General features: G+C 34.7%; 1 protein-coding gene across 1 annotated transcript in view; it reads right to left on the bottom strand.

Annotated features, from left to right (window-relative positions):
- Nucleotides 1-14,641, bottom strand: part of LOC129717122 (homeobox protein homothorax-like) — a 283,845-nt gene that overhangs the window by 32,657 nt on the left and 236,547 nt on the right. Inside the window, exon 6 of the mRNA XM_055666966.1 lies at nucleotides 5,525-5,583. Coding sequence (XP_055522941.1) covers nucleotides 5,525-5,583 — 59 coding nt within the window. The remainder of the gene's footprint in view (nucleotides 1-5,524; nucleotides 5,584-14,641) is intronic.

Below are 14,641 nucleotides of genomic sequence, written 5' to 3'. Positions count from 1 at the left end.
TTTGTGATTAACGGTATTCCTTATATTCGTAAGACAGCTAGACAATCAAAGTTTTCGTTTCCATCATTGAAATTGTTGATATTGATCAAAATTTAGGAGTTTGAGGCCTGTTTTCTTCGACTGATTAAAATAGGCGCTACTGCTTAAGCCGTTCCTTACCCTACATCTAGTGTTTCCGATTGCCAATGTTAGAACTGAACAGTGTTAGCAGACTTTTTTTTATTTTTAAAATTAAAATCCTTTACTTATATTCTGGGTCAGATGCCATGTTAAATTAAATGACGATATTTCTTACTGCTAACTTCAAGCACAGATAACAGATATGCAAGCTAGAATAAAAAGTTTTTGCGGAAGAAAAATTGTGATAGTCTTGCTTTTGTCCTCACTCACGCGTTGACAGTTCTGAACGGAATTTCGTCCGAGTGCGAGCAGGAGCAGACTTTGAGAACTTTGGTTATGCCGGTAAGATTGCCAAGGTCGATCGTAATCGCAAACGAGAGAAAAAGGGGCGTGATAAACAACCTAGGGAATGACTTTTCCTATCCCTTGCTGTATGTGTACATTTAACAGAGTAACATTGAAAAATAAAAACGTCAAACCTGAACCAAATAATTGTTAACATTATTTCGCTCCTTCGATTTGAGATCAGCTATCTGCGTCTGGGCCTTCTATTATAATTGTAGATAAGAGTTTAAAAAAAGGGAATGTACCATGGAACGGGGTGAAACTGATCAATTTTTATAACAATTTCCAATTAACTAGCTTCATGTACATTTTTCCCGCAATAATATAATTTTAAAACAAGTACTGGTATGTGCTCCAGTAAACTTTTATGGCTATTGGTGATACCAATACCATGGCTATTGGTGATACCATACCATGAGGTAAATTGGGGTGAAATCGATCACCATTGAAATCCATACATTCATCTGGCAATGTGTTTTTTTCGATATGCTGAAGATAAATGATGATTTCTGTACCTAAAAATATCATTTACAGCTATTTTGGAAACGAAAATAACGATAATTCAGGTTAAAACTTGTATATTTTGGTTCACGAGCTGCTCGTTGCTAAATTTGCTCTTATTTGATCGTCGTTAGACCGATTTCAATTCGGTTTGTTGCAAAAGCACAAAAACTAGCTCTGAAATTAAAATTTTTGCGGTTTCCTGCGAATTCATCAGTATTTTTTTAATGGTATGGAATGATCATTGTTGAAAATTACACTTTTTGAGCTTTTATCAAACTTTACTCACTTCTCCAACTTTATCGTAATTAACCCTCAACTAAGATTACCTTAAGTAAATTCATTTTTTTTGTTATTTGGAAACTTGTTCGATCAAATTTGATTGAGTTTTGAATAAGTTAGAAGAATTTTTCGAAAATATAAAAACTGCACCGGGCATGCAAGGGTTAACTTTGATAGGTATGTGAATCATGCAAAAGTTGCGTTTAAGAACACGTTAACATTGCCTAGTGTTGTAAGAGCAATATCTCTTGATTAGTATTTTTATCACGAATTTTCAGGTGATCAATTTCACCCCATTCCACGGTACGTAGACCACTATGACTTATATACCTTGATATAAGGCAACTTTTTTTTTCGTTACGTTATATAGAAGCACGAGAAATTCTACTAGTATCAAACCAACATCAAACTTTGTTACTAACGTGTCAGCTTTCTAACAAAATAAGATAGCATTAGAACAGTATGATAACTACCCTAATGTGCTGAACAAAAATTTACCTGACACTTTACCACGTGGAACGAAAACCAAAACAAACCAGTTTTGACACATACGTGTGAATGTGTTGGAACTTCCTACAGTACACTCTGCTTTTTTCGGGTGTCGTCAGGGATAGAAACAGTGTAGGGAGAGACAGAAAAAGGGCAGTCCGAAAAGTCAAATAAAACATTTTCGGTGTCAAAAGTGTCGTTTGAGTGTAGCTACACCGCGAAAACGAAAACGACATCAGTGTTTTGTGCAGTGTATGCCAAGCATGCTTGCAACTGTTGGGTGCTTCAAAGAAGTTATGGATTTTTTAATTGGAAGTAAATAGAAACATTGCTTACTCTCGATATTTAATTCCATTCTACTAATAACGCTCATTATGAAATTTATAGTGAGATTAGTTATTATTCGATACATATATACTGGAACAACTATTTTCACAAGAGATGCTTATTGTGAAGAAATCCTGTGAAATTGACTGTAGAGCAGAGTTGATTTCGCAAAACTGTAAACTGTAGAGCAGAGTTGATTTGCAGAACAAATTTAAAACAGAATAAAGCAGAAAGGTTAATAATAACAGTAGTGAATATGCTGGAATTTGATTATGGAAGTTTGACCTTTCTTTTGAAAAATATATTTAAATAGTAAATATTATTAGTAGCATGTTGCGCAAAAATCGACTATGTGGAAAATCTTTATGAAATTGGGTCAATTTCTCATGAAAAACGCCTTTGTTTTAAAACCCTAGTGAAAAAGGTTACGTATAATAACCGCTTAAAAGCGACTGTAGTGTTACCAATTTTATAATGATTATTAACTTCTTTCTACGAGTTAAACCAACTTTTTCGCTCAGCCGCCTTCGATGGAGCTAAGACTGACGTCTTGATATTACGTTACCGCTTTAACCGCTTATTCATCTTTTGCAGTGGGTAGGATGGCGTGTCCTTGCCTTCAGGATGAATTTTGCAAATCATTTCTCTTCGTCTTTCTTATTGAGGTAGGTCGTTAAAGTAAAATTGATGGGCTTTCCTCCCTGCCATAAACAAAATTGTTGATGATAATAAATATGTAATTCACTCAATCCTGTACTGTTATTCGCTTTTATATGAGAATTTTGAGTAGAAGTAGAGCCGATGGCATAGTAAGGATGTACCGCGTCGCGTCCATATTCACCTTGCTGTAGGTTGTAGTAGAGTGCCTGTATACTACTAGAGTGGCGACAGCTGCCAAAATTCGAATAAAATATCTGTCAGTGCCATTCCAATCTAGCAAGCGAACTATTTCACTCTTGTGTAGAAAATAAAAAGGATGCGCAGCGTAACCAGCGTTACCTTGGATGACATGGTGCCAGTCTAGTAATAAAAAGGCACTCACATGTTAATATCAAAACTATTATAAATAAAAGGTAAAGATCTGGGTGGGTCACGTCACCGGTCCCAATGCTCAAGCCTATGACAGCAATAGCAATCACAGCACTAGAAATAAGAAGAAGAAGAAGAAGAAGAAGAAAGATTTGGGTGATCAAAAACAAGACATGTCTTGCCTTGGAAATTATAACATATATAAAAATATTGAACTATGATTATATTGTGAACCCATCGAGGTGAAGACATAAGATAATATCTTTCTTTAGTAAAACGGGTCTATAAACGCTCAAAAAAGTTTCCCCAAAAAGATTATAGCTTTTTGACCATTCATGTGAATTTTGGTACCCCTAGTGAATGCAGAATTGCCGAGTTCGTCACTTCTACGTTCGCTTACGGTAAATCTCATTTAAGTCTTTGAAAAAATTATTTAACTCACGGGAATGATTAAAATGCTGCAATCATTCTTTTTTCCAGTTTGAGCTCTATGGCAAAACTTGTGTTTACCAGTGAAATTTTCTAATCTTAGACCTTCTGTCAACAAATTGTTGTTTGCGTATGGTTATATGAACATTAACAATTTGAATTATTGCTGCTCTATAGAACAGGGGTAACATTTCGTTTCGATTGATTAGAAGAAAAATAAATGATCACTGATGGGCGTTATTATTCGTTTTTCGTATTTTTTTCGACTTCGTGAGTTAGATGCAATGGAATATAGAAAGGTACGGAGATGGTTTGGGTCTCAGGTTTAAAGGGCTTCTTTATTGTCAACATTGATGACTTAGAAGTCAGAAAACAGTGTCCGAATTCAATGTTCGGTATATTTTATTCAAGAATTTTTCACGAGTTATGACAGTTTACGGCTGAAAAATTTATTCCTGTGTTAATAAACAATATGGAATACAATTTCAAATGACATCGAATTGAATCGAGCTGCGGATGGTATAAGAGGGTATATGATCTTTTGGTAGTAGAATTAAATGAAAACCTATATTCAATATTCAATTCTATTCTACTAAGACGCTCAAGAAGAAATTTATTTGATACGCCTTAATGTTAATCTACTCGAAGTTATTCAACTTATAAGTTTCTTGGATACTTTTTCATAATTGGCTGTAACTTAATGTGTATACCAATTAAAGCAATTCTGTTTCATTTTCATTCCAGAGTTGAGAAAATTTCCTACCAGATACAGCTTTTACATGTCTTAGTGAATGCAAAAAATTACATTTTGAAAGCAAAAGTGTTCAAAAGTAGTGCTGTTGTAAACGAATTATGATGTTGTCTCACAAAATAACGTGATCAAGATGTTTTTTACTCAGATTGAACGATTGAAGCGGTTAAACTCTTTAGTCCGTTCTTGGACACCAACTCTCTATCTGCTTTAATTTTCGAGTAGTTTCAAAATATTGGGAAATATTCCCAACAAGGAACCTATCACCCTGTATATGTATATAGCTTTTCTACGTTTCGGGGTGACGATGGGACTAGGATTTCTGCACATGATTTCTCGTGTTTTTCATGCAATAATGTTTCCAATTGGTGAAGATTTCAAGAGTTTTTAACCAAAGTGTGTGACATGTGTTTACACGTTTCGAACACAAGGAAAAAGTGATTTTAATATAGTTATTTGTGGAATTGTGCAAATGTTTGGGAAACTATCAGTGGTGGGCACCATTCCGCTAATTCGCTAATTCGCTAATTAGCGACGCTAAAATTCAGTTAGCGATTTAGCGATTTCGCTAATTTTTGACCTGGTTAGCGAAACTGTTAGCGTCGCTAAAATTTTGGCCTTCGAAACGCTAATCGCTAATTCGCTAAATTTTGTGGAGAAGCGACAATAGAAATATTTAGAAAAACTGTGAATTGCTGATGGCTCTTGTCAGTTTTTTTACCCTAGAATGGAGTTCCAGTTATCGTACAAGCCACAGGAGCATTTTGAAAAACAAGCACAAGGTCTAGATTGAATTTTTGGCACACCAAGAACTTTGATGAATTGCAATGCGCTTGAAATTATGACAACTTTGGTTCTATTTTTTCGATTCAGATAATAATTGAATTTTCATGAAAACATTCCTAAGAGTATCTATTTTCAATGCAAGCTAAATAACTGTTGTTATTCTTGTTTTTACAAAATCAAATATGAATACCGTTTCGTGAAAAAGTAATTGTTTTCGTTTATTTAACCAAAACAGATCAAATTGGTTCAAATCTTACAAAACATGAGCAATAAATATAGCGATATGACTATTTACATATTAATAAGTTAGCGATTAGCGATTAGCGAAAGTTCCGCTAATGTGGGTTTAGCGTTTAGCGTTTAGCGATTATCGAGCTAAATTTTCCGGTTAGCGACTTAGCGATTAGCGTCGCTAAATTTTCGGTTAGCGGTGCCCACCACTGGAAACTATAAATTAATACTAACCTGCTCGATTTGATTGATCTATCATTGGTTGTACAATTCTTCGTCGTGCATTGATGAACCTGTAAGTATCAAACAATTAGTAGATATAAACAATACATAGCATGCAGGGCTTGATTCAGGATTGAGGGGGCCGGGCGCCAAGTACGTTGCGGGGGTCTCGTTTTCAGTAGGTAAAGTTCCAATGAAGGAAAATATCATAAAATAGTATGAATTATAGGAAGGGTAAAGATATATTGTGTTAGTTTCAATAAAATCCCACTTATTTTTTGTGGTGAGCCCCAAAATTTTAGGGCCCGGAAGCCATGACCAGCCTTGATCTCCCCTAAATCCGGCTATGATAGCATGCAATGTGTGAATATATTTTGAATATATAAGCCGTTACGGAACAGAGTGGTCTAAAGAACATATTTTATCGATAATGAGTTTTCTGCATAAACCGCTTCTACTTGAGAAGCTGAAGTTGGGAAATTAAGAAAATTCGGAACAGAGTGGTCTATGTACATAAATCGGTATAATACTATCATTAGGGATACCATCCGTCCTGATTTAGCAGGACATGTCCTGATTTTGAAGTTCTATTTGGACGTCCTGATTTATTTTTTATATTTTAGCATTTGTCCTGATTTTCTTGAGATATTTAATTTTGTTGTGTGGTAATGAGCAGAATTTTTGAAAATTGCTCAATAAATGTTTTCGATTTTAGCTCGCAACGCTCACTGCGATCGATTTTTTTTTTCATTTGTTGAATCTCAGTAGAGTAATAAGAAGAATCTTTCACGCGTTGACCGTTACCATTAAGCATCTGGCATTTGTTAAGTTTATGTTGAAACAGTTTACGTGGGTTAAATTTTTAAAATATCTACTAATGCGTAACAATTTAAAGTCGTTTGATGAAAGTGACTCGTCAGAGATACACTCAGCTTTTTTACTATGTGTTTTTTCTACACGGATTTACGAATTAACGGGTTTTTCACGCGGATTTTTAAATCGAAGGATTTTTTAATTACCGCGTCTTTCCACGAGGTAGATATCAACGCGTGAAAAAAACTAAATAAAAAACTAATTTACTTAGTGTACAGTAAATAAAAGAGTTTTATAATTGTATTTTAAAGGGTAAATCACATATTACATGTTATATTTGCTCATACAAGAAGAATAGAATGGCTTAGTCAAATTTGTGCCGAGAAAAGCTATCCTGATTTCTAACTTCGACCAGATGGTATCCCTAACTATCATATAACACGTACCATGTAGCATATTTTTTTCGAAAATTGCTTCTCCTGAAAAATTTGCTCGATGGCACATGGACCACTCTGTTCCGCAACGGCTCATATATTCATATATAGTTTTATTCGTTCATTTCATTAAAGATGGCTTTGATGGTACTCTCGGTGGTGCATTCGAATGTTCCATCCCGTTATAATCTATAAAAATTTAGCGAAATTGAAACCATTAGCATAGATTAGATATTTACTAAATTGCTATGCTCATAATGAACTTGAGTTTGGAAAACTTGAATTATTCATGAAACTAGTTTTCTAAAGAAATTTGTGATTTTCCAGTAGTAAGGTGTCGTACACAAATGACGTAACGCATGAATGGGAAGGAGGGGGGTTGAGTCTGTGTTACTTATTGCTACATAGGGGGGGAGAGGAGGGAGGCTAGTTGAGACCATTACGTAACTGCGATCTTTGCTCAAAATTGCACATTTGGAAAGGGGACAGGTTGTCCAGCGTTACGTAATTTTAGGGGGGGGGGTCATTTCGGACGTTACTTACCGTTACATAGAGGGAGAGGGGGTCTAAAATCTAGGTTTTAAACGTTACGTAATTTGTGAACGGCGCCCACCCGCGGGTTTAACAAAATAAGTGATGACTATGAAAAGTCGGATATCCACCAGATAGTCTCGAAATGCGATGCTGGCCTATTTTTTTTGCTTCAGTACGATGCTGACCTAACAAGCCAGTCTTTGTGGGTTCGAGTCTCGGCTCGGGAGAGACTGTTAGTGTCAGTAGGATCATAGCGCTAGACCCGCAATTGTCCTGCGGTGACATTACGCATTTCGTTTCGAGTAACTCGAACAAAACTAATTGATCGCTGGTGGACGTTAAGTTTCGTTTAGTTGGGTAAGATGAGCCCAAGGACAAATGACAATGGCAGTTCCTTTTGAGCTTGAAGCGAAGTATGGAAGTATGTAGCGTGCTCGAGAATAGCGAATATCGTTCGAATCGAGCTGCACAATGCCACCCCTGTACACTAAACTGCGAAGTCTGTGTATAAAAAAACAGAAGGTCGAGCTCCGAATCGGAATGGATCACCGAAAGGTACGCATTAAAATTCGGAAAGGTAGGAAAATAATTTTGAAGCTATATCCATCTATCGTTTGCTTGATTCACAGGTAGAAACAAAGAGCAACATCGAATAAAGGTCAGTGTACGATTATACATTGATTTGTACTTCCCAGAAATTTTTAGCAAGAAAATAGTTTTTGAGTGAAGAATAAAAATTGACACTCAAAACTTCCGTCAAAATTAATGAAAACCTATAGAAATTAAACAAAAAATTACAAGAAATATAAGTAAACGCCGCGCTGTCCAAAAGTGAATTGTATTATGGTGATTACTCATTTTGGTGAATGATTTTTGAAGGTATAACATAAAACATTCGCTTCTTCTAAGTGTATAGTCGTGAATAATCCAGTTTTTTAAAAACCTAAATTTGAACTATCGCTAAAAATGAAGCATTTATTACATTTATTTATTTGAATATGTTTATGATATTCTTCCATCGAATTTTTACCAAAACCTTTGCTATAACTTGAGGCTAAACAAAATAATATTGATGCATTATTGGTTTCCTGCAAATTATTTTGCTTTTAATGAACAGTTTATTCTGCTTTCAATGAAGTGTACATTAAACGTTATACGCTATTTTATAAGATTACTCCCGAGTATAAAAATTTTTTTCAACTGTGAAAAATACTCATATTTTTCAGTCGTGTGCAAAGTTTCATTTAAATCGGAGCTTTTCAAAATCGGTCGGTCTTGAGCGTAAAAACGTTCATATGTTGGCTACCGCAGAACATTCTCTGCGTATTATGATAATTCATGAGTATTTAAATAAAAACATCGTGAAAACTAAAAATCAGTCATAGGTCAGTCATAGGGCAAGTTATAAATAATTTTATATATTTTCAAGAAACTAACTTAATCCACCTAGCGGTCAGACCCAGCCTTTTCCATTCAAACTTATTATTTGTAAAAATAGATTTACATGAACGCTTATTTCCAATAAAGGTATATTTACTCTTTGGGTTTTAAAATATCGATGTTGTAATTGAAGTATAAAATATGAAATTTGACGTAATGTTAGTGCTCAAAAAAAGCGAAATGAAAAAAATGACTCTTGATTTCGAAAAATTTAATAACATTTAAATTATGTTGAGGCCACATTTATTGATCAAAGCAGGTATAGTTTTAAATAGTCTTTGAATTTATTTTCTTTCCATAACTTTTGAACCACACATCAAATTGTTATGAAGTTTGTTTTTTGTAAGTTTGAGAGATGACTCGTTCGTATGACACTAGGATACTTGTTCCATTATTCATCTCATTAAGCCGATATTCATGAAGAATGCATGGATTCACGAAATCGATTTCACGAAATCGTTGAACAAATAAAAAAAATACGCTTACGTGCTCTTATAGAATCGTTCATTATTGTATATGAGGTAAACTTAGCTAGATTTATCCTGAATTTTGTAAAATAAACCATTTTCCACAACGCTTCCATATCCATCTCAAAACTTAAATCACTGTTCAATTATTCATCTCACGATGCCACCATATTCATCACACTGTTAATCATGAATGAATCACATTATCATGAATGAACGTAGCCACAGACCGTCTTAGTAGGTTACCTAGGCATCCGCTGTAGTTGTTTACGTGCAAAATTGGTAACCTAGGCAACCGCTGCAGTGCTGTCGATTTATGTCAATTATGTCAGAATAATTCAACATTTTTAGTATGACTTTTTCGTATTAACAGAAACTGATTTGACAACTTTCGATTTTTTTCAACACAGTGCAAAAAGATGAGTATACATACAGTTGGAATTTAGGATTTGTAAAAATCCATCACATATAATTCAGCTAAAATAAGATTGTTTTTGGGAATTTGAGGTGAACATTTCAAAGATTAAGATATTCTTAGTGTAGTGAGTGATTTTGTTTAGTGATTAAAATAAAAAGTGGTCCACTAGTGATGAAAAAAACTTTGGTCGGCTGAACGAGTCCCGTTTTAACCGTATACATAGAACAATGCGCAGATTTTGTTTTCTGAGATAGGTGATTGAATAACTGAGTTTTCGAGTGTAGATGCCCGACTATAATATCAAATTTAAAGATTTTAGGTGAGTTTTTGAGGATTCTACTTTATGAGAAATGTGAAGTGAATCAAAGAGAATCCATTCCATGGATTATTAGATTGGTTTAGTTAAAAAATATTCGTTTATATTCCTGTTTTCAATTATGTTTTCATGTTGTATGAGATGAATATATGGTCTGAGATGAATAATGGAACAGTTCCTCTAGTTATGTTCAAATAAGTCGTGTAATCTTTGAGATAATAGAACTTCGTTGTTTTAACAATTTAATACATAACGGATGCTTATGTTCGACTACAACCAAATGAAATAGGAACGTATGGGGCAGACAAACTTTGAAACCACGTGTTCATTCATAATTCATCAGTTAACCCTTGACTAGCCCGTTCATCTGATTTGAATATTGTTCAAATCGGTTGTGTAGTTTCTGAGACAATGAAGTTTCGTTATTTTCACATTTCAATACATTACAGACTATGTTACAGTCTGATTACAGTAAAATTCAATAGGGTATTATGAGCTAGATTTTTCATTTTACACTAATTTTGTGGAAATCGGGTCAGCCATCTCTAAGAAAAGTGAGTGAGCTCAAGTAGTCTTCGGAATATGTTCCTTTTCACAGCTGGTTTTCACATTTTTGAACATAACAGGTAATGTAATAATCCGATTGCAAGAAAATCAATAGAGTTTCATGGGCAACTAGAACTTTCATATGAATCTGATTTTGTGAAAATCAGTCCAGCCATCTCTGAGAAACATGAGAGAGAAGAAATAGTCTCCAGAACACGTTTCTTTCCATAACTTATGAACCACATATCCAATCTTCATAAAACTTAAAAGTTTAAGGTATTTTAGGTAGCCCGTTTATTGAAAACCAATTTGGTTTAAATCGGTTGTGCAGTTTCTGAGGAAATTAACTTTCGAGATTTTCACATTTTGATAAGTAATAAGCAAACTAAATATCCGTTTGACACACATACACACACACACAAACACACACACAAACACACACACATACAAACACACGAACACACAGACACACAGACACAAACACACACACAGACACAGACACACACACACACAGACACACACATACACACATACACACACGCACACACACAGACACACACACGCACACACATACAAACACAGACACATACACACGAACACACACACAGACACACACAGACACACACACACACACACACACACACACACACACACACACACACACACAGACACACACACAGACACACACACACACACACACACACACAAACACACACACAAACACACTAAGACACACACACACACACACACACACTCAGAAAATGCTCAGCTCGTCGAAATGAGTCGATTGAAATGTGCCATTCGATCCTTTAGAGCGCTTTCATACCTTCGGTTTTGTTAGTGATTGCTATACCTTTCTAGGAGAAAGGCAAAACGGCAAAAAAAGTCCCAGAAGGTCGCTCTTCGACCAACACTTGTTATTCGAGATAACACTAGATCTCGACATTTGACATCAAAAACCTTTGGCATCAATGTATTCTAATAATAATTTTTGACAATTTGGCTAAATTCTACTAATATTATTCTAAACACAATTATTAGCTTCAGATTTGTTTTAATTGTACAAATCAATGTTTATTATTTTTATAGAATGGCATTTTATTTGTCAATGTTCAGAAAATTTTACGTAGCTTGAAAGATTGCAATGATATAGGGCCTTCTAGCAGCACACTGCTATAGTAGTATTCGTTGCACAGACATCAGTCTTGCTTTTGATGGTATCCATGTATTGTTCAGAGCTGATGAAATAACCGCAGTTAAGGAACTGTATCGTACGGTACAGACACTGAGATGGCTTGCTGTGTGACCCTTTTCTATTTTTCTAGACAATTTGTTCGACACCCATTAATCACTATGTGACAACTTATGCATGAGTGACTACTGTAGATGCTACGAAGGGGAAATTGTAGATGCCGACGACAGGATACGTTCTTTAAATGCAATGTGATGGATTTATTCATGAAAATATATACTATGTTTGTCAAGGGAGCGCTAAAATCTGAACTGAAAATAGTTTTTCGGATATCACAAAGAAGAAATACATCTATGTATTATATAAAATAACAAGGGATAGTGAAAGTATTGCTTGTTGGACTAGAAAGGATATTGAAAGTTTCGGGTTCATGTTCTTCTTATTGCCAAGAGTAGATGGTAATAATATCCGGAAGATTGTTATTTGCTATTGCGCAATGAAATAAACTAATATATGAGTGATGTTGTCGCCAAATTCGGATTAGTCTTTTGTTATAAATTTTGATTTTATTCGAAAATAAAAAAGTGCATTTGGTTTGTTTGTCAAGCGGTACTACATTCTACTGTAATCAAATTCACTCTTATGTTTCAAGCGAACACGTGCAGAGGCCACTTTAGCAAGTGAAAGAAATCCATTAGTCCTAATGCTTTTATTATGCAATTAATAAATCACCCACAGATACACAAATAAATCATCATCAGCGAGTGTGCTGAATTCAATTGAGTTAATTGAATGAAAGGAAGCAAATTGAATAAAATCGAAACGGATATCGTATCTGCAAGGACAAAATACCGCCGGAACACTGCCGAGACAAGAATAAAATATTCTGGCTTGTATTTGTACGACACTGTTTATTCTTTCTTCTGTATGAGTATAACCGAAACTGAAATCAAAACAGTGACAAATAGTAGTAGTTAGATTTTAGGAAATTTTAATGTGGCACGATATATTTTACGCAAGAAAATTTATGGCGGTGTGTTTTCTTGAAACGAATTCTAAAAAAAAAAACTTTATGGAATTGCTGTTCTATTGTTTATCCAAATATTTCAAGCAATGAAAGAAGATTTTTCCTTTTTCATAGGAAAGGTAGAATAATCACCTTGTGAATTGATTTTCTGAGTAAGGTCTAAAACGCTCAGCGTTAATTGTCATTCACTGAGCGTAACCCGTCATTTACTCTGACTATTTTTTTCTGTATGATGCCTATATATCGTAATATATTTATGGTGTAATTTTTGTTTGATTTTTAGAGTTTTTTTTTCTTGTACCTATGCATATAGTAGTTTGAGCCTGTAAATTTCTTGAAAGTTGACGAGGCTCTGCTTCAGATGAGTAAGGAAGAGAATATATGAATCAATATTCGAATTAGGCAAACACAAATGGATGCAAAAGCAGTAATTCGAGACAACAGCTAGAGGGAGGGACTATATACGAAGGAACATTTAGGCCGGAAAAAGGGGTGACATACTTTTAGGGTAGATTAGTGACTTTTTGATTTATTGTTTGTTATTATTCTAGAGCAAATTCACATAGTCATGGTCAACAGTATGAATCACAGACGCCAGGCAAACTTCATTTAGTAGCAGGGTTAACAGTAACATACTTTTGATTAGAGTTTTGCTAGGACTATCTTATTGATTGATATTTTTCTCATTCTTTTTATGTTATCATTTCAATTTAAAAAAACAACTGCAATATTTTCAATTCTCGTATATTTTAAACAATGTAAAAATTCTCACATACTAACAGAAAATTAGAAGATATGGCTTCTAGAATATTTCTAAAAATTATAATTAAATTCTCTATTTGCTTACATAAAAAATATGTTTTATAGATGTATCCCCCTCATTTGTGAAATGCTGTGTATAATCGTAAACACTTGCGAATTATTCTGACCTCGGCACTTTAGGGTAAGGAACGGCTTAAGCAGTAGCGCCTATTTCAATCAGTCGAAGAAAACAGGCCTCAAACTCCTGAATTTTAATCAATATCGACAAGTTCAATGATGGAAACAAAACTTTGATTGTCTAGCTGTCATACGAATATAAGAAATACCGTTAATTACAAAGAAATCTGTGAACAATCTACAATCGAAACAAATCGACCTTTATTTGCAGCCATGCAGGAGCCATTTCGGATGTTGAAAAAAAAACACCTGCAAAAGTCATGGAAACTGCTTAGAATAGGTTCGGGGTGATTGAAATAGTGTCCCTCGATTGGTAACTTTAGTTGATTATTGTTAAAGTTTGCCAACTTAGTTCCACAATCTAAAATCAAGTTCAGACAGAAACTTCTGTTTGAATTTCACCCAACATATTTCGAGTATTTCGTCTCAACACACAGGCGGCTGCTTAGAATATGTTCCCTACCCTATTTCCGAAGCATGCAAAAGTAGCTAGAATATCACGGTGCATATAGATATTACAACTTCAGTAATTTCCTATGTCGATTGTTACGGTTACAGATGGTGTCAACAGCTTTTGTCGTTATTCTACAATATAGCGAAACGAGGGTCTGTCAGCATGCCTTCTTTAGACTTATCATGTTCGTTGTTAAATTGCAACCACCATGGCAGTTGAGCCTTTTTCTACAATAAAACCTGTAACCTGTCCCTTTCTGCCAATAACACGCATACAATGTCCATGCTGTATAGAAAATTGTGCACCATCTTGTGACAGGTTGTGTTTATTATTTATTGCAATTATGAAAATTATGGTTCTGAGTGAAAATCAGACACTTTACTTGGAGGAGAATCGTAGTTTGTGTGTTTGGCTTCTATTTTCTGTGCCATTTTGCTTTGGCATTTGTGTTACTGTGATTAAGTTCACTCTAGTTTGTGGAGATGGAGGTTGTTCATATTTACTAAAACAATATCCCTTCTAAATATTTGTTTTTTTTTATCAGCCAAC

Source organism: Wyeomyia smithii, chromosome 1, assembly GCF_029784165.1.
Source record: "Wyeomyia smithii strain HCP4-BCI-WySm-NY-G18 chromosome 1, ASM2978416v1, whole genome shotgun sequence".
NCBI lineage: Eukaryota > Metazoa > Arthropoda > Insecta > Diptera > Culicidae > Wyeomyia > Wyeomyia smithii.
This window is presented reverse-complemented; position numbering and strand designations above follow the sequence as displayed.